The sequence below is a fragment of the Eleutherodactylus coqui genome, chromosome 1, assembly GCF_035609145.1.
Source record: "Eleutherodactylus coqui strain aEleCoq1 chromosome 1, aEleCoq1.hap1, whole genome shotgun sequence".
Classification (NCBI taxonomy): domain Eukaryota; kingdom Metazoa; phylum Chordata; class Amphibia; order Anura; family Eleutherodactylidae; genus Eleutherodactylus; species Eleutherodactylus coqui.
Window position 1 is genome coordinate 329,549,254 of NC_089837.1, and position 24,536 is coordinate 329,573,789.

A 24,536-nucleotide genomic window follows, 5' to 3' on the forward strand; every position below is an offset into this window, starting at 1 on the left:
AGTATTGATAAATTGATAATATTGATAAATTGACAATACTAATTGATTGATACATCATTGCATTTCAGATTGCAAAGAAATAAAGTGCCAAATTGTCATCAATACATCTCATGTAGGTGATCATTCCTTTATCTGTCTTCACTCTTAAACACAAGGACTGTCCATGCTGGTTAAGCACTACCAGCTTCATTTTTGTTTAGGACAACTACTGTATTCCCGGCCAGGACTGCAAGGCATGTGGCTCTATTAGGGTTAAAAGGGAGTGTTTGTAGCAAGCTTTTTGTCACCAAGGAGAAATGTGTAAGCTATTGGTAAGGAAACAAAACACTTAGCAGCTCCTTCAGAATAGCCAATTTCTCCACTGTCAGGGGGATATTTATGCTGTCTGTATGCGATACTACAGAATATCCTCATGCTTAGCAAAAGATGACATGGACATAGACAGGATACTGGCATGTGGGCTGTCCAAAGAGACCTCAGGTTTGTAAATCAAGAGAAGAATATGGAAGTAAGCTGGGCTTTATTTAAGAAGTTATGTACACTTGAAAAAGTCTTCAAAAGTAACAAAATGATGTAAAGATACTATTACTCTAAGTACTAATTATGGATACATAAGAGATTAAAGTTAATGGGGAGACTTTATTATGAGGGTTGCTTTAATAAGTTATGCTGGAGGCCACTTTGCTATGATTTATGATGAATTTATCCCAGTGATATTTATCCCTGATGATAAATTAGTTGCATATTTAAATATGTTTAGTGATGTGTAGCCACTTTTTGTTCCATCCAACTACTGGAGTGAGATTGCAACAGATTTGTTACTTTTTAAAAAGTTGTAATTCTTAAATCTGTCTAAAAACCCCAAAAATGAGATTTGTGCACTGAAGGATTTACCTATGTAGCTATAAATTATACCCCTATTTAATCCACTTTGACAAAGTAGAGAGGCATAAAACAGCAAAAAGTAACACATTTTTTAACAAAACAGCCCTTGATAAATTCCTCCCAATTAGTTTAAAAAGTTGCCCATGTTCACATTAAACATTATAGCCTTTTCTGACTTACGGTAAGACCTATGTAGACGGAGTATATTTTTATTGTCTGTATACTGGTGAAAGTTTTTATAACGTATGTTAAACTCATAAAAAGTTATTACAGGGTCATTCCACAGTCATGTGGACACTAATGTCACATCCATGACATTGTATTTTTTTTAATAAGTTTTTTGTATCTGAAAAATTCAAGTAATTGCATCCTCATTTAATATGTGTATACCTTGTATATATAATCTACTCCTGTATTAGCTATGTGAAACCTAAAGACACAGCAAGTTGGAACCAACACATCATATAAATAAAGACATAGTGACACCAGCTCCCATAGTAGACAACTGGTAACACCATATCAAAGAGTACTCAAAAGAAAAAACATGCAAAAATACCAAAGTTATAAGAAATCAATAATTTTTTTGAATAAACAAATTTAAAACGCGGCCAAAAGACACAGAGTGAGATGCCTAATAGTACTTCGGGGCTTTTAGCCATAAGGATTATTTACACCTTTTATGGGTTAAGTATATTCAATATATATTTTTTTTTGTGTTTGCACTTGCACTTTCTATAATCTATGATTGTATGGTATTGTTATCCTTTGCTATATAGGATCCTATTTTCTTTTATAGATCCTTGTGGCACCTCATCTTTTATAATGTTTTACATTTGTTTATTTAATAAAGAATTATAATTTTTTTAAATGAATTTGGTATTTTTTCCACGTTTTTTCTTTTGGGTATTCCTGTATAATCTATAGCTACATAGGTAAATCCTTCAGTGCACAAATCTCATTTTTTCTTGAGACACCATGTTTTATTATCTATGCATGGTTATGTAGGCTTAACAATGACATAGTTCTCTACTAGAGATGAGCGAGCATACTCGCTAAGGGCAATTGCTCGATCGAGCATTGCCCTTAGCGAGTACCTGCCCGCTCAGAAGAAAAGATTCGGCTGCTGGCGGTGGGCAGGGAGCAGCGGGGGAGAGCGGGGAGGAACGGAGGGGAGATCTCTCTCTCCCTCTCTCCCCCCCGCTCCCCCTGCTCACTGCCGCAACTCACCAGCTCACCCCCTGCTCACCAGCGCTGGCAGACGAACCTTTTCTTCTGAGCGGGCAGTTACTCGCTAAGGACAATGCTCAATTGAGCAATTGTCCTTAGCAAGTATGCTCGCTCATCTCTATTCTCTACATGTCCTGATATATTCCATTCTCACTTATTCACAATGCTTTTCTTCATTACTAATGGCTGATCATCAGTGTAAAAAAAATCAGACTCAATATAAGGCATGTAATTCAATGGGTCTGTCATAACTCTAAGGCTATGTTCACATGGGGTGGAGTGTCCTCAGCAGACATTCTGCAGCAACCGTGCAGCACCATTTGGTGCAGGTTTTGATGCAGAACTCACACCTTCATTTGAAGAGGTGGAATCCGCACTGCAAATCCACTGCTAATATTGACATCCTGAGGATTTAAATTCTGCACAGCATGTCAATTATTGTGCTGATTCAGTGCAGATTTTTTCTGCAGCGCATGGGTGAGATTTTGAAAATCTCATTCACATTGCTGCTACTGTAAATGTAGCAGATTTTCTATGCGGGGGGTCTGGACAGAAAATTAGTGGCAAATTTGCTGCGCATGAACATAGCCTCATTACTTCTTTAATAATAGAAGCCATGTCAATAGTGTGAACAGAGCCTTAGGTGGAAATGATAATGAACATATACAACAGTAGATACGGTACTTATGAAATAAATATACATTGATATCTTTCTGATAACTGATTCGTTGGCAGTTGCTACATAGCTTTTTCTTGCCTTACTTAGCAGGTAAATACTAATGAAAACATAACTTCCCAAGGAAATTCTATTTCAGATATGACGAAATGACTCTGCTTTAGCATCTGACCCTCAATCCTCATTCAGATAGGAGGATGCTTGAAAAACCTTTGGAATTATTGTGCAAGTGAATACATTCTAGCGACAGCCTTTGCTATGGAAACCTTTAAAATGCCAGCACATCAAGGGGGCAGTGTGCGCAGCATCCGACCCTATAAATCCAGCGAAGAGTACCTGTATGCCATGAAAGAAGACTTAGCTGAGTGGCTGAAGGATCTCTACAATTTGGATATAACATTGGAGAACTTTATTGAAGTCCTGGAGACGGGAACTTTACTTTGTTATCATGCCAACAATGTAACTGAGGCAGCAGGTGGATTTTTGACAGAATATCCTGACTTGGCAAAGAAGATTTGGCTACCTAAATCTGGAGTAACATTCAATGCATCAGCCCAACCTGGAACGTTTTTGGCGAGGGATAACGTTTCCAATTTCATCCAATGGTGCAGGAAAGAGATGGTCATTAAAGGTAGGGTATACCATATCAGATATTGTGAAAAGGGGCATAACGTTAGTGGATATAGAGGGGTGGTTGCATTCGGGCCCTGAAACCATAGGGATCTTTCACATGGAGTGAAGAAAAAAAACAAAAACAATACAGCTCACCGTTAGATGTTCACATGTAATGATCAAATGTCCTTGTAGAGTAATCCACAGGTGCACGGATGTAACAGGCCGAGACCAGTCCCGGAGTAGAGCTGAAGAGCACGAAGGTTTGATCCAGCACCAATATTTTTTTTAATAAAAAAATCACCTCCTTACTGGGTACATATTTAAAAAATTCCCATGCGCACAGGGATTAAAAAACATGCTGACCCGTTTTGGCTATTATACAGCCTTAATCATATTAATTAAGGCTGTATAACAGCCAAAACGCGTCAGCAAAAACATTGGTGCTGGATCAAACCTTCGTACTTTTCATCTTTCACATGGGACAGAGTTAGTGGGACTTGAATTCTATACCTGTTAAAATCCACGCATATTTACTTAAAAACCGCAAGATTATATTCCATAGTGGAATTGTTGTTGATTTCTAACATACAGGAGATGTAAATCCGCAATTAAAATCTGCATAAAAAAACACAAAAAATTCCACAAGACGTTCCACAGGACGTATTCCGCAGTAAGAAATGCAAGGAAATCTGCACTAATTGACTATACCAGAATTGTCATGACTTGAAACGCCGAATTAATCGAACTGATTCGATTAATCGCCCAGCTCTAATTCAGCCCCTTCATAACAAGCGTCTCTAATATATAGTAGAGCACCCAATTCATTATTAAGACCTGCTGTAAATGTAATGCAAAGCCAGACACCAGCTTTTGACGGTGTTCCTGAGGAATCTTAGCCCATTCCTCAGTGACAATGTGCTCCTTGTCACTAATATTCTATGGTTAGCATGCTACAAATGCCACCTTCAAATTCCACTAAAGATTTTCCATGAAGTTCAAGTCAGGTGACTGCGACGGCCACTCCAGAATCTTCCAGGACTTGTCCTGGAACCAAGCCTTGGTGGACTTTCTGGCATCATTGTCCTGTTGGAAGGTTAAGTGACACCAAAGCTTCATCTTCTTAACCCCTTAACGACCAGCCCATAGTGTTTTTACGTCCTCCCGAAGTGGGCTCTATTCTCTGAGGACGTAAAAACATGCTTCCTGCAGAGAATAGTGCCCCTCGGGCTGTGGACGTGACAGCTCCATGCTGTCGGTGTCCGCAGGTAGCTGACAGCATGGAGCTGTCATCCCGGGCTGTTCGGAGCCCCCCCCCGGCATTGCGATCGGCGCTATGCAATGGATAGCGCCGATCGCAAAAAAAGTAAATAAAAGTACATAAAAGTTAAAGATTCAGCTGCTCTGATGGATCGGATCCATCGGAGCAGCTGAAATTACTCACCCAGGTCCTGCACGCTGCTCCCCGCTCTCCTGCCGCTCCGGGGCCCGAAGCCGGTCTTCTGCGCATGCGCGCCAGGCGGCATTACGTCAGCCGATGCGCAGAAGGCCCGGCGGCGCGGGAGATTTAAAATCTCCTGGCTCCCGGCTCCTGTAGGTAGCCGGGAGGCAGGAGATGTCAGCGGGGACTGCGGTGAGCGGTCCCCGGTACCGCGATCGCCGTTATCCAATGGTTAGCGGCGATCGCGAAAAAGTTAAAAAAAAAGTTTTAAAAAAGTCAGTTTCACCTCCCCTCATGGATCGGATCCATGAGGGGAGGTGAAAATACTCACCCCCAGTCCTCAGCGGTGTCCCGATGTCCCGGGACCCGAATCCCCGTCTGCGCATGCGCACCCGATGATTGACATCGGGCGCGTGCACAGACGGGCTCGAGCCCCGGGGAATTTAAAATCCCTCTGCTTCTGGCTGCCATGTGTAGCTAGGAGCAGAGAGATTATACCGGGGACATGATCACTGTCATCCAATGGATGACAGTGATCATGTAAAGTGAAAAAAAAGTGTAAAAAAGTAAAAAAAAAAAAAAGTAAAAAAAAGTTTTTAAAAGTTTAAAAAGCGTACGTTTCATCTCCCCTCATGGATCATATCCGTGAGGGAGGATGAAAGTACGTACCTAAGGCCCCCAGATTTATCCGCGGACCTTACCACAGCTTCTGCACACGCGCCCGTCGCCAAAATGGCGGGCGCATGCGCAAAAGCTGTGGATTGCCAGGATAATTTAAATTCTCCCTGCTCCTGGCTACAAAACGTAGCCAAGAGCATGGAGATTTAATGGGGGTCCGCGGTGAGCGGTTCCTGGTCACGTGTTCGCCATTATCCAATAATGGCGATCACGTAAAAGTAAAAAAAAAAATTTGAAGTTTCATCTCCCCTCACTGATGCGATCGGTGAGAGGAGATGAATCTTTTTACCAGAGGCCTGCGTATTTGAATCCCGACGCGATCTTCCTCCGTGGACCTTCCAGGATTCTGCACATGCGATTGCTGGCAAAAAGCCGGACACATGCGCAGGAGTCAGGGAGCCCAGGAAACTTAAAATCTCCTTGCTCCCAGCGACCAACGGTCACAGAGAGCCTGGAGCAGTGACCAGGGGCCTCGTTGAGCGGTCCCCGGTCACGTGATAAAAAGGTAGCGATCTACCATAGGCCGGTCTCACATGACCGGATAGGAATTACGGATTCTGCATGCTTCTGATCCGTGGTAATACGCAGATCAATCGCATTGGATTACACAATTCCGCTCACATTAGCGGGTCAGAATTGCGTAATCCACTCGCAGAAAAGAGAACGCAGCAGGTTCTATTTTACTGCGGAATCGGCAACATAGAGCCCATTGTGCTCCATGGTCGCGGATATACCCGCAGCCCATATGTAACTACGTTGTATACGGGCTGCGGGTACCCCCGTCATCGCTAAGCGATGGTGCGGGAAATACAAACAAAGGTGTACTGTGCATGACCGCCTGTGTGAGTACGCAGTTATGCGCAGTACATTACGCAGCCGTACGCAGGGTCACAGCCGGGCTCACAGATGGGATCCGCTGTGGGCCTCCGCAAGCGGATTCCGCCTGCACCCGCGTGAGCCCGGCGTTATTCAGACCGCTACCTGTGATACGTATTTTACAAGAAGCCCCGGGAACGCTCGCTTTCCTGCAGTTCCAGGAGCACCTTGTTGAGCGCCTTCTGTGTGAGACCGCCGCACCTCATCAAGCTTACGGAGACTCACGGAACGCCACTTTTTACACCCCATACCCGCCACTGAGGTCATGAAATACCCCCAAAAAGCATGAGAGGGGGGGGGGATACCCGGTTTTATTGCCCCATGGGCCCATTCCAACCAGCCTCCGTAATTACCCCTGTCTTCGGAAATACTACACAGTTCACATTTTTACTTTTATCTAAGATTTGCGAACGCCAAAAAGGGCGTGGAGGAGGAGGGGGGGAATTTTTAGGGAGTCAATCTTTATTCTGTACAAATAAGCAATGGGGCCTGGAATTTATTCAGTTGTGCCCTAAAATCCAACAGGTGTTCCGTCCTTTATAGGCCTTGCCATGCGTCCTGTAAGTAGATTAGGGCCACAATGGGTATGTTTCTGAACTCGGGACAAACGGGGGTATCCATTTTGGGGTGAACGTCTTCATTCCTATGTGCACTGTACAAAAAAACTGTTTTTAAATTGAAAAAATTGCCAAAAACATTGAAAATCGTAACTTTTTCCTACTGCTTTGCTTAGATTCATTCAAATACTGTGGGGTCAAAATACGCAGTACACCCCTAGATGAATTCGTTAAGGGGTCTAGTTTTCAAAATGGGGTCATTTGAGGGGGTTCTTTATAGTTTTGGCCGCTCAATGGCTCGATAAGTGGGCAATGGGGCCTGAAATTTATTCAGTGGTACCCTGAAATCCAACGGGTATTCCTTTCATTGTAGGCCTAGCCATGGGTCCTGTAAGTCTATTAGGGCCACAATGGGTATGTTTCTGAACACGGGACAAACAGGGGTATCCATTTTGGGGTGAAAGCCTTCATTTATATGTGTGCTGTACAAAAAAACCTGTTTTTAAATTGACACAATAGCCCAAAAAATGAAAATCCTATTTTTTTCCTTTTGCTTTGCTTGAATTTATTCAAAAACTGTGGGGTCAAAATATGCAGTACATCCCTAGATGAATTCGTTAAGGGGTCTAGTTTTCAAAATGTGGTCATTTGTGGGGGTTCTATATGGTTTTGGGCGCTCAAGAACTCTACAAGTGGGCAATGGGGCCTAAAAGGACTTCAAGCAAAATTTGTGTTCCGAAAGCCACCGGTCGCTCCTTTCATTTTGGGCTCCGTTGTGTATCCAGACATAAGATTAGGGCCACAATGGGTATGTCTCTGAACACGGGACAAACAGGGGTATCCATTTTTGGGTGCAAGTCTTCCTTCATATGTGTGCTGTACAAAAAAAGCTGTTTTTAAAATGACAGAATTGCCGAAAAAACGAAAATCACAATTTTTTCCTTTTGCTTGGTTTGAATTCATTCAAAAACTGTGGGGTCAAAATATGCAGTACACCCCTAGATAAATTCCTTAAGGGGTCTAGTTTTCAAAATGGGGTCATTTGTGGGGGTTCTCTATGGTTTTGGGCGCTCAAGAACTCTACAAGTGGGCAATGGGGCCTAAAAGGACTTCAAGCAAAATTTGTGTTCCGAAAGCCACCGGTCGCTCCTTTCATTTTGGGCTCCGTTGTGTATCCAGACATAAGATTAGGGCCACAATGGGTATGTCTCTGAACACGGGACAAACAGGGGTATCCATTTTTGGGTGCAAGTCTTCCTTCATATGTGTGCTGTACAAAAAAAGCTGTTTTTAAAATGACAGAATTGCCGAAAAAACGAAAATCACAATTTTTTCCTTTTGCTTGGTTTGAATTCATTCAAAAACTGTGGGGTCAAAATATGCAGTACACCCCTAGATAAATTCCTTAAGGGGTCTAGTTTTCAAAATGGGGTCATTTGTGGGGGTTTTCTATGGTTTTGGGCGCTCAAGAACTCTACATGTGTGCTATGGGGCCTAAAAGGACTTCAAGCAAAATTTCTGTTTTGAAAGACACTGACTACTCCTTTCATTTTGGGCCCCGTTGTGGACTCAGATATAACAATAGGGCCACAATGGGTATATTTCTGAACACGGGAGAAATAGGGGTATCCATTTTGGGGTGTAAATCCTGATTTTCATGTAAACTATAGGAAAAAAATATGTCTTTAAAATGACAGATTTGCAAAAATATGAAATTTTACTTTTTCTCCTCTAAATTGAATTAATTCCTGAAAAAAAACTGTGGGGTCAAAATACTCATGACACCCCTCAGTGAATACATTAAGGGGTGTAGTTTTTAAAATGAGGTCATTTGGGGGGGTATCTATTATTCTGACACTCATGAGCCTTTCCAATCTCGGCTTGGTATAGGAAAACAAAGTGTTCCTCAAAATGCTAAAAAGTAATGTTAAATTTGTACGTCTCCTAAATAGTTAAAAAAAAACGAAAGTTTTTCCAATGTGCGCCCAAAATAAAGTAAACGGGTGGAAATATAAATCTTAGCAAAAATTTCTATATTATGTTTGCACATATTTAAGATATTGCAGTTGGAAATGTGAAAAAATGACGATTTTTTCAAAATTTTCCCAATTTTGGCGCTTTTAATAAATAAACACAATTTCTATCGGTCTATTTTTTCCGCCTAAATGAAGCACAACATGTGGCGAAAAAACAATGTCAGAATCGCTTGGATATGCAAAACCTTTCTGGTGTTTTTCCATGTTAAAGTGACACGTCAGATTTGCAAAATTTGGCCTGGTCATTAAGGCGCAAACAGGCTTGGTCACTAAGGGGTTAAAGAAGGCATGATGTTTTCTCCTAGGATTTCCTGTTACTTGATTGAATCCATCTTGCCCTCCACATAATGAAGGTTTCCAGTTCTAGAGGAAGCAAAGCAGCCCCAGACTATCACTGAGCCACCACTATGCTTCAGTGTAAGCAGGGTGTTCTTTTCAGTGTATGCATCATTGTTCTTTCTCCAGACATACCGCTAATCCATAGGCCCAAAAAGTTCCAATTTTGTTTCATTGTTAACAGAACAGAATCCCAAAACTTCTGTTATTTATTTATATGCTTTTGAGCAAACTGGAGCTGAATTTTATTGCACTTTTGGGTCAATAGAGGTGTTCAGGTATGAAGACCTCCAGTATTTAGTATGCATTTCAATGTGCAAATGCACACCTAAGTGCCTGCTGTCATCAAGTCTTTTTGCAGGTCTTTTGCAGTCACTTGGGGATTTTTCACCACCTGCTTCCTCAGGAATCTGGTGGCAGCTAGTGATAACATCCTCTTTCTGCCATGTCCATGTAGTGTAGCCAGTGTTGCTTTAACTTTGAACTTAAGAACTATCCTTTCAATTGTATCTTGATATTTTGTTGTATCCTTTTCCTTGTTTGTGCAAGGCAATAATCTCTTCTTTAAACTTTATGGACCACTTGACTTAATTCTAACATGCAATCAAATGTCACAAACCCCTGGCCAGTCCAGGTATTTGATGTGTTTTATCACAAGCACACCTGATGCATCTAACAAATACTATTATTAGTTACATCAGGTGTGTTTGAGACAACACTTGACTTGCAAATGTGTGATCTTATGAGAAATGCTGTTCAGTGAGTTGAATAATTCTGAGACTGCAGTAATCATTAAAAGTGGCTTTTTGCGTTTGGAGAAACCACTTGTTATATTAGTTGTATTGAGCTATTTAAGTTGTTCTTGTTTGATTGCTTTTTGCAAGCAGCTGAAAGTTTGTAAATTTGACGAACAAAACTAATTTGCAGTTGGGGTTGAATAATTTTGAATTTAGACACAGGAATAATGTGAAAATGAGAGCTCAACGTGTGCAAAGTTCATATATACCAAAATTATCTACATTAACAAGATCTTGTGCTCTCAAAAATGCCTAAACCAAGGTCAATCAGTATTTGGCTGTCATCCACAAATATATATAGCTACCAGACTACCAAATTTTAAATTTTGAGAGGGCATAGCAAATTGTTTATAAAAATACAGTTTAATAATTTATACATACAATCACCTTCAGGCAACTTTGCATCAACGATTGATTACAAGCAATTTGCATGAAAATTCTGATTTAGTAAAATATTTAAAATATGTACCCACTCAGACCCCTTGTGTAAACAAGATATACTCTGCAAAATATGTGGATCATACATACCACTCAAATGTTATAGATACAGAATTTTCTATTCCTATATGCAAACTGTAAGGCTGCATGCACATGGCAGCAGAATCTGGCCCGCAACGGTGTCCGCGTGTATCTGCTTTCTTAAATCTTCATCTGTACTGCGGATGGTCCACATAATTAGTGTACCACGTGATTAGAGATGAGCGAACATACTCGTCCGAGCTTGATACTCGTTCGAGTATTAGCGTGTTCGAGATGCTCGTTACTAGAGGCAAGCACCATGTGATGTTCGAGTTACTTTCACTTTCATCTCTGAGACGTTAGCGCGCTTTTCTGGCCAATAGAAAGACAGGGAAGGCATTACAACTTCCCCCTGCGACGTTCAAGCCCTATACCACCCCCCTGCAGTGAGTGGCTGGCGAGATCAGGTGTCACCCGAGTATATAAATCGGCCCCTCCCGCGGCTCGCCACAGATGCATTCTGACAGAGATCAGGGAAAGTGCTGCTGATGCCGGAGCTGCTATAGGGAGAGTGTTAGGAGTGATTTTAGGCTTCAAGAACCCCAACGGTCCTTCTTAGGGCCACATCTGACCGTGTGCAGTACTGTTGAGGCTGCTTTTTGCAGTGTTGCACTTTTTTTTTTTTTTTGTATATCGGCCGTGCAGAGCATTGCGTCCTGCAGTAATTTTACATAGTCCAGGGCCAGTAGTGGTGGTGAGGCAGGGACAGTGAAAGACATCCAGTCTATATAGGCAGTGGGCTTTTCCAAAAAAATTTGGGAAAAAAAATCTATTTGGGCTGCCTGTGACCGTCCTGACTGTACTGCGTCTCTGCTGGGGTAGTTGTCCTAATTTATACGCAGCCAGCTAAGTGTTACAGCAGGCTTACGCAAAATTCTTTCCTGCCTCTGCTGTGCGTTCCGTAAGCGAAGTCAGCCTCAAACCACTGGCCAATAAGCGGCACATTTAATTACAGCGTTCTGTTTCTGCACTACTGGTAATACAGCATGCTGAGGGGTAGGGGTAGGCCTAGAGCACGTGGATGCGGGCGAGGACGCGGAGGCCCAAGTCAGGGTGTGGGCACAGGCCGAGCTCCTGATCCAGGTGTATCGCAGCCGACTGCTGTGGGATTAGGAGAGAGGCACGTTTCTGGCGTCCCCACATTCATCTCACAATTAATAGGTCCACGCGGTAGACCTTTATTAGAAAATTAGCAGTGTGAGCAGGTCCTGTCGTGGATGGCAGAAAGTGCATCCAGCAATCTATCAACCACCCAGAATTCTGCGCCGTCCACTGCTGCAACTCTGAATCCTCTGGCTGCTGCTCGTCCTTCCTCCCAGCCTCCTCACTCCATTACAATGACACATTCTGAGGAGCAGGCAGACTCCCAGGAATTGTTCTCGGGCCCCTGCCCAGAATGGGCAGCAATGGTTCCGAATCCTCTCCCACTGGAGGAGTTTGTCGTGACCGATGCCCAACCTTTGGAAAGTTCCCGGGGTCCGGGGGATGAGGCTGGGGACTTCCGGCAACTGTCTCAAGACCTTTCAGTGGGTGAGGAGGACGATGACGATGAGACACAGTTGTCTATCACTCAGGTAGTAGTAATTGGAGTAAGTCCGAGGGAGGAGCGTACAGAGGATTCGGAGGAAGAGCAGCAGGACGATGAGGTGACTGACCCCACTTGGTTTGCTACGCCTACTGAGGACAGGTCTTCAGAGGGGGAGGCAAGGGCAGCAGCAGGGCAGGTTGGAAGAGGCAGTGCGGTGGCCAGGGGTAGAGGCAGGGCCAGACCGAATAATCCACCAACTGTTTCCCAAAGCGCCCCCTCGAGCCATGCCACCCTGCAGAGGCCGAGGTGCTCAAAGGTCTGGCAATTTTTCACTGAGAGTGCAGACGACCGACGAACAGTGGTGTGCAACCTTTGTCGCGCCAAGATCAGCCGGGGAGCCACCACCACCAGCCTCACCACCACCAGCATGCGCAGACATATGATGGCCAAGCACCCCACAAGGTGGGACGAAGGCCGTTCACCGCCTCCGGTTTGCACCGCTGCCTCTCCCCCTGTGCCCCAACCTGCCACTGAGATCCAACCCCCCTCTCAGGACACAGGCACTACCGTCTCCTGGCCTGCACCCACACCCTCACCTCCGCTGTCCTTGGCCCCATCCACCAATGTCTCTCAGCGCACCGTCCAGCCGCCGCTAGCGCAAGTGTTGGAGCGCAAGCGCAAGTACGCCGCCACGCACCCGCACGATCAAGCGTTAAACGTGCACATAGCCAAATTTATCAGCCTGGAGATGCTGCCGTATAGGGTTGTGGAAACGGAGGCTTTCAAAGGTATGATGGCGGCGGTGGCCCCGCGCTACTCAGTTCCCAGTCGCCACTACTTTTCCCGATGTGCCGTCTCAGCCCTGCACGACCACGTCTCCCGCAACATTGTACGCACCCTCACCAACGCGGTTACTGCCAAGGTCCACTTAACAACGGACACGTGGACAAGCACAGGCGGGCAGGGCCACTACATCTCCCTGACGGCACATTGGGTGAATTTAGTGGAGGCTGGGACAGAGTCAGAGCCTGGGACCGCTCACGTCCTACCCACCCCCAGAATTGCGGGCCCCAGCTCGGTGGTGGTATCTACGGCGGTGTATGCTTCCTCCACTAAACCACCCTTCCTCCTCCTCCTCCTACGCAACCTCTGTCTCGCAATCAAGATGTGTCAGCAGCAGCACGTCGCCAGCAGTCGGTGTCACCCGGCACGGCAGCACAGCGGTGGGCAAGCGTCAGCAGGCTGTGCTGAAACTACTCAGCTTAGGAGAGAAGAGGCACACGGCCCACGAACTGCTGCAGGGTCTGACAGAGCAGACCGACCGCTGGCTTGCGCCGCTGAGCCTCCAACCGGGCATGGTCGTGTGTGACAACAGCCGTAACCTGGTGGCGGCTCTGCAGCTCGGCAGCCTCACGCACGTCTTTAATTTGGTGGTTCAGCGCTTTCTGAAAAGCTACTCACGCTTGCCAGACCTGCTTGGAAAGGTGCGCCGGCTCTACGCACATTTCCGCAAGTCCCACACGGACGCTGCCACCCTGCAACATCGGTTTCATCTGCCAGTGCACCAACTGCTGTGCGACGTGCCCACACGGTGGAACTGTACGCTCCACATGTTGGCCAGGCTCTATGAGCAGCGTAGAGCTATAGTGGAATACCAACTCCAACATGGGCGGTGCAGTGGGAGTCAGCCTCCTCAATTCTTTACAGAAGAGTGGTCCTGGTTGGCAGACATCTGCCAGGTCCTTGGAAACTTTGAGGAGTCTACCCAGATGGTGAGCGGCGATGCTGCAATCATTAGTGTCACCATTCCTCTGCTATGCCTCTTGAGAAGTTCCCTGCAAAGCATAAAGGCAGACGCTTTGCGCTCGGAAACAGAGGCGGGGGAAGACAGTATGTCGCTGGATAGTCAGAGCACCCTCCTGTCTATATCTCAGCGCGTTGAGGAGGAGCATGAGGAGGATGAGGAGGAGGGGGAAGAGACAGCTTGGCCCACTGCTGAGGGTACCCATGCTGCTTGCCTGTCATCCTTTCAGCGTGTATGGCCTGAGGAGGAGGAGGAGGAGGAGGATCCTGAAAGTGATCTTCCTAGTGAGGACAGCCATGTGTTGCGTACAGGTACCCTGGCACACATGGCTGACTTCATGTTAGGATGCCTTTCTCGTGACCGTCGCGTTACACGCATTCTGGCCACTACGGATTACTGGGTGTACACACTGCTCGACCCACGGTATAAGGAGAACCTTTCCACTCTCATACCCGAAGAGGAAAGGGGTTCGAGAGTGATGCTATACCACAGGACCCTGGCGGACAAACTGATGGTAAAATTCCCATCCGACAGCGCTAGTGGCCGAAGGCGCAGTTCCGAGGGCCAGGTAGCAGGGGAGGCGCGGAGATCAGGCAGCATGTACAGCACAGGCAGGGGAACACTCTCTAAGGCCTTTGACAGCTTTCTGGCTCCCCAGCAAGACTGTGTCACCGCTCCCCAGTCAAGGCTGAGTCGGCGGGAGCACTGTAAAAGGATGGTGAGGGAGTACGTAGCCGATCGCACGACCGTCCTCCGTGACGCCTCTGCCCCTACAACTACTGGGTGTCGAAGCTGGACACGTGGCCTGAACTCGCGCTGTATGCCCTGGAGGTGCTTGCTTGTCCTGCGGCTAGCGTCTTGTCAGAGAGGGTGTTTAGTGCGGCTGGGGGAATCATCACAGATAAGCGTACCCGCCTGTCAACCGACAGTGCCGACAGGCTTACATTCATCAAGATGAACAAAGCCTGGATTTCCCCAGACTTCTTTTCTCCACCAGCGGACAGCAGCGATACCTAAACAATACGTAGGCTGCACCCGCGGATGGAAGCATTGTTCTCTATCACCATCAAAAACGTGGACCTTTTAGCTTCATCAATCTGTGTATAATATTGATTCTCCTCCTCCTGCTCCTCCTCCTGAAACCTGACGTAATCACGCCGAACGGGCAATTTTTCTTAGGCCCACAAGGCTCAGTCATATAATTTTTGTAAACAATTTTTATACGTTTCAATGCTCATTAAAGCGTTGAAGCTTGCACCTGAACCAATTTTTTATTTTAACTGGGCTGCCTCCAGGCCTAGTTACAAATTATGCCACATTAACCAAAGCGATTAATGGGTTTCACCTGCCCTCTTGGTTGGGCATGGGCAATTTTTCTGACGTACATTAGTACTGTTGGTACACCAATTTTTTGGGGCCCTCGCCTACAGTGTAATCCAATAAATTTTTTGCCCACCTGCATTAAAGCTGACATTACATCAGCTGTGCTGGGCACTGCAATGGGATATATTTATGTACCGCTGGTGGCTTCCTGGCACCCACCCATGTTGTCGGTCCACACGGAGTTGTAACTGCATGTGTCCACTTCTAAAGAACCCCAGTCTGACTGGGGCATGCAGTGTGGGCCGAAGCCCACCTGCATTAAACATGACATTACCTCAGCTGTGCTGGGCAATGCAATGGGATTTATTTATGTACCGCCTGTGGCTTCCTGGGACCCTCCCATGCTGTCGGTCCACACGGACTTCACAAAAGGGAGTTGTACCTGCCTGTGTCTACTTATAAAGAACCCCAGTCTGACTGGGGCATGCAGTGTGGGCCGAAGCCCACCTGCATTAAACATGACATTACCTCAACTGTGATGGGCAATGCAATGGGATATATTTATGTACCGCCGGTGGCTTCCTGGCACCCACCCATGCTGTCGGTCCACAGGGACTTCACAATAGGGAGTTGTACCTGCCTGTGTCTATGAATTAAAAAGCCCGGTCAGGTTGGGGCATGCAGTGTGGGCCGAAGCCCACCTGCATTTAATCTGACGTTAGCTCTGCTGTCCAGGGCACTGCAATGGGATACATTTATGTACAGCCGGTGGGTTCCAGGGAGCCACCCATGCTGTGGGTGCACACGGAATACCCATTGCGGAGTTGTACCTGCCTGTGACTATTTATAAAAAACCGCGGTCTGACTGGGGCATGCAGACACCTTGACAGAATGAATAGTGTGTGGCACATAGATTCCCCATTGCTATGCCCACGTGTGCAGCTCCTGATGGCGGTGGCACAGGATTATATTTCTCATTGCTTCTGTACAGCATTGTGGGCTATCGCCCCGCCCCTTTTAAAGAGGGTCGCTGCCTAGCCGTGCCAACCCTCTGCAGTGTGTGCCTGCGGTTCCTCCTCATGGCAGACGCACTTATAAATAGACATGAGGGTGGTGTGACATGAGGGCAGCTGAAGGCTGCGCAGGGACACTTTGGTGTGCGCTGTGGACACTGGGTCGTGCGGGGGGGGGGGGGGCGGTTGGGCAGCATGTAACCCAGGAGAAGTGGCAGCGGAGTGTCATGCAGGCAGTGATTGTGCTTTGTTGGAGGTAGTGTGGTGCTTAGCTAAGGTATGCATTGCTAATGAGGGCTTTTCAGAAGTAAAAATTGTTGGGAGGGGGGGGTGGCCCACTCTTGCCGCTATTGTGGCTTAATAGTGGGACCTGGGAACTTGAGATGCAGCCCAACATGTAGCCCCTCGCCTGCCCTATCTGTTGCTGTGTCGTTCCCATCACTGTCTTGAATTGCCCAGATTTTCACAAATGGAAACCTTAGCGAGCATCGGCGATATACAAAAATGCTCGGGTCGCCCATTGACTTCAATGGGGTTCGTTACTCAAAACGAACCCTCGAGCATCGCGAAAATTTCGTCCTGAGTAACGAGCACCCGAGCATTTTGGTGCTCGCTCATCTCTACACGTGATCTATCCCTACCCCTGCCCCAGGTCCACCTACTAACACGTACAGCAAGAGGCCGTGACAGACACTAGACCCAATCTCAAAAGCGTCAGCTGACCCACCATCGGGAAAGTCTCAGTCCCTGCATACAATGTTCTGGGCCAATCAACCATTCCCCCTTTCAGGACAGGCCGTACATCAGAAGAACAGACCAGAGGTACTCATAGACTTGATCCAGGAAGGATAAGTACCCCCCCTCATTGACCAGCCCTACTCTGCTCTACTGCCTCTCGGACACCAAAAACAACACTAATGGGGTTGCGACATGGAACCGAGCAATGCTGGGTCCTTGTAGCAGACGATGTGCAAACATCACCAGCCAATTAAACAGCACTTTTACTAGAACATTTCTGTCCATATTGAAAAGTGCTATGGGATGCCAGTACTTAATACAACTCGAATCTCTACTCTTCGACAGAATAATCAAGGCTGACCTTCTCATTGACTTTGGCAGAGTGTCAGAGGAAAGACACTCATTGAATATCTCAGTCTAAAAATGGACTCAGGACTCAAAATATCCTTAAAGGTCTTATTAGACTCAGATGTTAAGCCACCCGGATCTGGTGACTTTTTGAGCTGAAGTCCATCAATTACCAGTCTAACTTCCTTTTTCCTGATCTCTTCTGTCAAAAGTTTAAGAGAAATGTTATCTCCTGACTTATGAACAGTTTCAGCCAGGAAAGCCGGTATCACATCTCGATTGAGATCCTTTTTTCTCAAAGGGAGTAAGTAAAAGGATCTGATGACCTTCAGAATCCCTGATCTGGACCTGTCCTATACTATCAATCAGTCCTGTGACAACTTTACAATTCACCAACATCTTACATTTCCTGTAGGGCTTGGACAAGTGGTACTTCTCGAAGTCCCTCTCAAAAACTAAAGATCTTTGCCTATTATACTAGCATCTTTTAAGCAAAAATTTCACTCTAGAGGTATCCTCATGGCCACCTCCAGTCAAGACAAGATGTTTGCGTTTTCTCCTCAAACTCTGATACAAGTGGTTCCTACTCATGCTACAGAGGCTAGAGAGCTGGTAAAAGAATTTCACCATCCTGATCTGGAACATCTCTGACATACTTCTACAAAGATCAAGTAATGGTACCTGGCTCTGCAAAAAATCATCAAAGGACCATCTTATCTCTACTTCCTCCAGAGTGACAAATTCAGCCTCCATAGGCCTCTGCCCATCCAGTGGGTTTCTGAAATATTCAGAGAAAACAAAATCAGACAGTAGTCGGAGAATTCCACTTCAACAAGGACACTGATGGAAACATGGCTTCTTCATTTAAAAAAACTGTCTATTCTAGATCTACATATATCTTTATATTAGGTAAACCATGTGTGCTTGTGGTGTGCTAGATATGGCCATCCTTTAAGCGAGTTCCCTTGTTTTTCTCGGCACCCCTTACCATCTTCACCTATACTTTCATAGTGGGAAGAATCTGAAGAGATAGCAGCCTCTGGATTCTCCTGACCTCCTTATTCAATTTCCTGTCCCCTTGAGCCTCAGCCACATGATTGGCATCCAGAACAGGAGCCAGCACTGAGCCACCTGCTACATGAGCCTCTCAGCTCTCTGCTCATTCTGCACTTTTTGAGGCACCTCAGCATGGAAGCTCTAGCATGTTTCCTCTGCTTTGGCTCCTGGGCTTCACCGCCTCTGCTGGTCTCACCCTTCGCAGAGGCAATCTCACAGCTCTCCTCCACTCGGTCCATAACCGCATTGGGGAAAGAGCATGGATAGCGGCTGAATAGGTGACTGAGGTCACCACACAGGTAACACCTAATCTTTGCACAAGATGCTGCAGGTTGACCTACCGCGCCACACAAAACACGCTTGATGACTTTGCCGATGGCACTCAAATGTTTAGGGTTGCTGCACTTGTAAAGGAGCTTTGGCTGTCCCTGGTAAAAAGCCAAGATACAATTAGTACCGAAGAAGGCCGAGATAGTATGTGGGCAACCAAGTTCCCTGAACAATTTAGTTTGACCATTAATGTCCAGACTCCAGACCAGATGCCATTTGACTCAGTTCTTTTGGAGCCTATCCACCATCTCACCATACCAACTGAGCCAAGTCATGAAGCCATAGCAAGAGAGTGACTTATAACAGGTCGAAATGATTATTCCAGTCTGGCAAATTACCACTTTCACAGTGAAAACTCACCAGCTGGGCTTGTCCTTTACCAGCTCATAGTTCCTCCAAAGAGCTTAAGGCTGTCTGGGTGAACAAAGCTATTGTTAAACTGAGACATGTTGTAGGGGTGGATGAGGGCATAGATGTCACCCGCCAGAAGCTCCATCACCTTGCCCCTTGAGGGTCATGCATCACCGCCTCTCCCCTGAAGTTAGGCTACATCCCTATGACTAATGTCCTGCCCAACTGTTGGCAGGGAACATATGGTCTCCCACTTTGCTCTTGGAAGGCACCAAGTCCATGTCTCTCTACCGAGTGAGTGAGGTCCCTCACTTTACCTCTCTACCTCCTACATTAATCATGCTTTCCCCCTTGTCAAGGTCTCCAGGAGGCACTGTTGCAAATTGCCATCCCCAGAGCCCAAAGACACCATGACCATGGTCTCTTCAATTGTGTCTGATGCGCCTTGTACTCCAGAGGTGGGACCCACCTGTTGTTATTGTTAGCCGTTTAGTCGTTCACGACCCTCGGCAACCCTAAAGGTGAGCTCCTTCCATGTTTTTCGGTTATGCACCGCTTCTTTCAGTTGTGTGATATCCATGCCAGTATCAGCTTTGGCAGCATCAGCTATCGTGTTCTTTGGCAGCCAGATCTTCTTTTGCCACTGATCTGTCAAAGCATTATAGATTTTTCTAGCAAATCTGCTCACATTACATGGCCAAAATACATGAGTGTCCCACCTACTGGTTGACATCTACATTGCCTGTATTTTTATAGATTGACTGGGACCAAAGCTGGAGGCCAGCAGTATGATTACTAGTCTCCAGTCCTTTAGCACCAATTCCAACATTAATATTAGTGGCTTTAGCTCCACCCACGTGAGCCACTCTGGGATCAGCAGTTCCATAGCCAGCAGCAGGACTTCTGGATAGAGTTCATTCACTTGCTGCATATTTATTTTGCTTGGGATGAGCAGACTTGGCCATCACCCACTGCGCCCCCTCAAGTATATTAGTGAACTGTAGGCCATTGCTCATAAAAATGAGCTAATATTCCTCAGGAATGCTGTCAGAAGCTGGTATCTTGTAGCACGTCATGTTTGCAGCAGGTGATAACAGTGAAAGGGTGTTCTACTAAGTACTAAAGATGTTTGTCAAAAAGGGGTTGAATAATTCTGAGACTGCAGCAGTCTGCGATTACATTTCACTCCTTAGTGACCACCCATACATATTTTCACATCCTGGGTGTCTGGGCTTTATTCTACAGTGCTGTAAAAACACACTGGCCCTGTAAACTAAAGCCCCTGGATCTGTGAGTATTATAGCTCTCAGCTTTTGGCTACCAGAGGCAGCCGAGAGACTGGAGCTGTCATGAGGGGTTGCGGTCCCCGGTCATACAATTGCCGTTATGCAATGTTAAAAATGTTAAATTAATCTTGAGGCCTTAGTCACACGGGCGTTTTTTCGCGCGATTTGCACATGCGCATGCGTCCGGCGATTTTATAAAACCATTGCTTTGCAATGGTATCGGACACATGAGCGCTTTTTATGTGCTCGGCCGATAAATTATAGAACAGAAATTGCTGATTGCACCTATCTGCGATCTGCGATTCCTGTTCTCTTCTCTATATGCGCTCAATGGGGCCGGCGGCAGCAGCACCGACCCCATTGAGAGCATATACTAGACAAATCATTCTCCTCTACCACAGCTGTAACAGCTGTGGCAGAGAAGAACGATGTTTGCCCATTGAATTCAATGGAGCCGGCAATACAGCCGGCTCCATTGAAAGCAATGGGCTGCCAGCGATCGCGGGATGAATTGTTAGGAAGGGCTTAAATATATAAGCCCTTCCCTGCAATTCATCCAGAAATGTGTAAAAATAAAAAAATAAAAAATACTCACCTTGTCCCAGCAGACGGAGTTCAGTGCAGCCGGCTGGCAGTGGGTGTGAGTGAGAGCTGCCCCTGATTGGTCCCTGCGCTGAGCCAATCAGAGGCAGCTCTCACTCACACCCATTCATGAATTCATGAATAGGTGTGAGTGAGAGCTGCCTCTGATTGGCTCAGCGCAGGGACCAATCAGGGGCAGCTCTCACTCACACCCATTCATGAATTCATGAATGGGTGTGAATGAGTGCTGCCTCTGATTGGCTCAGCGCAGGGACCAATCAGGGGCAGCTCTCATTCACACCCACTGCCAGCCGGCCGCGCTGAACTCCGTCTGCCGGGACAAGGTGAGTATATATATTTTTTTTATTTTTACACATTTCTGGATGAATTGCAGGGAAGGGCTTATATATTTAAGCCCTTCCCGACAATTCATCGTGAGATCGCCCGCAGCGTATTGCTTTCAATGGAGCCGGCTGTATTGCCGGCTCCATTGAATTCAATGCGCTGGACAGCTCCGGCCTTTTTCTATTGAAACGCGGCTAGGAGCTGTTTTTTCGGGCGATTTTTCAGCCCCGATCACGCGATTTGTGGATGCGCATCCATCATGCGATCCGCAAATCGTGGCAAAAAACGCCCGTGTGACTAAGGCCTAAAACTGCATGTCTCCTAAATGGCTTAAAAAAACCTTGTTTTTCAAATGTGCTTCCAGAATAAAGTAAATAGACAGAAATATGTATCTCATCAAAAATGTTTACAGTATGTTTGCACATAATTGACATACAGTAGTTGAAAATGTAAAAAATTACAATTTTTTCAAAATTTTTCCAATTTTGGTGCTTTTAATAAATATACACAAACTCTATCGGTCTATTTTTACCATCTAAATGAAGTACAAACAATGTGGAAAAAAACATTGTCAGAATTACTTGGATATGCAAAACCTTTACAGAGTTGATGATGATGATTATCCGTTCAGTCAAATCCGACCTTTCACCGCTTCTTTGAGTTGACAGGTTTGTGGTGGACTTGATTGTATTTAGCATCTTTGTTCTTTGTTGTCCTGATCTTCTCTTTCCACTGACTTTGCCAAGCATCAGTACTGTTTCCAGTGAGTTAGCGCGCATCAGTTATCCAAAAAAAGAGTGCGGCTGTTTGATGATTTTGCCCTCTAGTGATATTTTCGGTTTGAACACACTAACACTACCTTGTCATGGCAGTCCAAGGTATCCGTTACATTCTCCTCCAGCACCAGAGTTCAAACGCATCAATTTTTCTTCTGTTGTTTTTCTGAGTGTCCAACTTTCGCACCATACGTCATTATGGGAAAGAAGATTGCATTGACCAGTCTGGTTTTTGCTGCAATGCTAATTTCCTTGCTTTTCCATATCTTTTCTATTCCTTGCCTTGCAATCCTACCAAGTGTAATCCGTCTATTGATCTCAGGTCCAGGTTGCCAGTGGCAATCGATTTTGGATCAAAGGAAGATGAAATGTTGGATCGACTCGACTTAGTTGTTAATTTTTATGTTCACTGTACCATTGCCTACCATGGTCATGACTTTCGTTTTCTTGCTGTTGAGATACAGTCCCATGTGTTTGCTTCCCTTTTGCACTCGTTGGATAAGGTATTCCAGGTCTCTTTCACTTTCTACAAGCAGGGTGGTGTCATCTAAATATCGAAGGTTGTTGACATTTCTGCCACTGAATTTTGACTTTGATTTCTTATTCATCCAAATTGCATCGCCTCATGATTGTTTCTGCATGCAGATTGAAAAGGACTGGTGATGGAATGCAGCCTTGCCGTACACCTTCCTCGATTCTGAACCAATCTGTGTTTCCATAAGCAGTCCTGACTGTTGCTTCTTGGTTTTTGTAAAGTGACTTTATAAGCTGTTCAATGTGTTCTGGGATACCAATTTGCTTCAGACACTTCCAAAGCTTGACATGTTCGAAACAATCAAATGCCTTGCTGTAGTCGATGAAATACATCCTTTTTGTACTCTCGGGTCTTCTCCATGATCCAGCGCAGGTTTGCGATTTGGTCTCTGGTGCCACGTCCTTTGCAGAAGCTAGCTTGAACGTCCAGAAGTTCCCATTCAACAATTGTCACAATACATTTTTGTATGATCTTTAAAAGAATTTTGCTCGTGTGAGGTATGAGGGCGATGCTGTGGTAATTGGAACATTCTTAAGCATCACTTTTTTTTGGAAGTGTGACAAAGACAGATCTCGTCCAGTCTTTGGGCCACGATTTGGAGCTCTAGATCTTTGACATAGGTTTGTTAAGATATTGACTGACACTGGTTTGAGCAGTTCAGCTGGTATGTGATCAATGCCCAGAGCTTTCCTGTTTGGTAGTTGTTTCATGGCCCATGTGACTTCTTCCTCCAGAATTACCTGCTCTTGTTCTACTTGATGTACGTTATCCAACGGGTTGTCTGTTTGATTGCCTGAAAACAGCTCTGCTGTATATTCTCGCCACCTACGCTTGATGCGATCTTCTTCTTGTAATAATTTGCTATCCCAGTAGAGATGAGCGAACGTACTCGGTAAGGCCGATTTCGCAATCGAGCACCGCGATTTTCGAGTACTTCACTACTCGGGTGAAAAGATTCGGGGGTCGCCGGGTGGCGGGGCATGGCATGGTGGAGCGGGGGGGGGTAGCAGTGCGGAACAGGGGGGAGCGCTCTCTCTCTCCCTCTCCCCTCCACTCCCCTCTGCAACCCCCTGCTCACCCACGGCGCCCCCCCCCCCCCGAATCTTTTCACCCGAGTAGTGAAGTACTCAAAAATCGCGGTGCTCGATTGCGAAATCGGCCTTACCGAGTACGTTCGCTCATCTCTACATCCCAGTCTTTGATAGTTGCTGCCTTACGTGGTACAAACGGTGCCTGGGTCTGCTTCACATGGGCGAAGAGAGCTCAGGTGTGGCCTTGCTGGTTTGATTCTTCCAGTTTTGTGCATTGGTCGTTCCAGTAGCGCTCCTTATGTTGTCTGACTTTTCTTTGAAATTCCGCATTTAGCTGTCTGAATTCAACAATGGTACCCCTGCTGTAGCTGCTCGGCGCTTGTTGGCGATTCTGATGGATTCATCTGATAGCCATTGCGGTCATTTTGTAGAATTTTTGTAAGGAATGATTTGTTCAGCTGTATTCTGTGTGATGGATTTCTTCCCATAATTCATCAGGGTCTTTTCAGATGCTGCTGAGCGCTTTAAATTGGTTATTCACTTCGACTGTGTATTGTGAATGGATGTTGTCTACGTCGAAACTACGTATTGCTGGTGACCTTGTGATGTTGCTGAATCTGAGCTTGATTTTTGCGACTAAAAGTTGATGATCAGAGCCACAGTCTGCACCCGGAAGTGTTCTCACAGCCAGAATTGAACTTTTCCAACGCAGCTGACATAGGATGTAGTCGATTTGGTTTTGGTGCACGCCATTTGCGGCCGTCCATGTGTACAAACGGCAATTCGGCTGCTCAAACCGTGTCTTCATGATCGATAGGCAGTTTTCCGTGCAACATTGGACCATACAGTC

General features: G+C 45.9%; 1 protein-coding gene across 2 annotated transcripts in view; it reads left to right on the top strand.

Moving 5' to 3' along the window:
- Nucleotides 1-338: 338 nt before the first annotated feature.
- GAS2L2 (growth arrest specific 2 like 2) overlaps nucleotides 339-24,536 on the top strand; it is a 61,860-nt gene continuing 37,662 nt past the window's right edge. Inside the window, exons 1-2 of one of the 2 annotated variants that reach the window (XM_066575146.1) lie at nucleotides 339-480; nucleotides 2,928-3,419. In XM_066575146.1, coding sequence (XP_066431243.1) covers nucleotides 3,047-3,419 — 373 coding nt within the window. In that variant the 5' untranslated portion in view covers nucleotides 339-480; nucleotides 2,928-3,046. The other variant, XM_066575156.1, reaches the window with a different exon arrangement.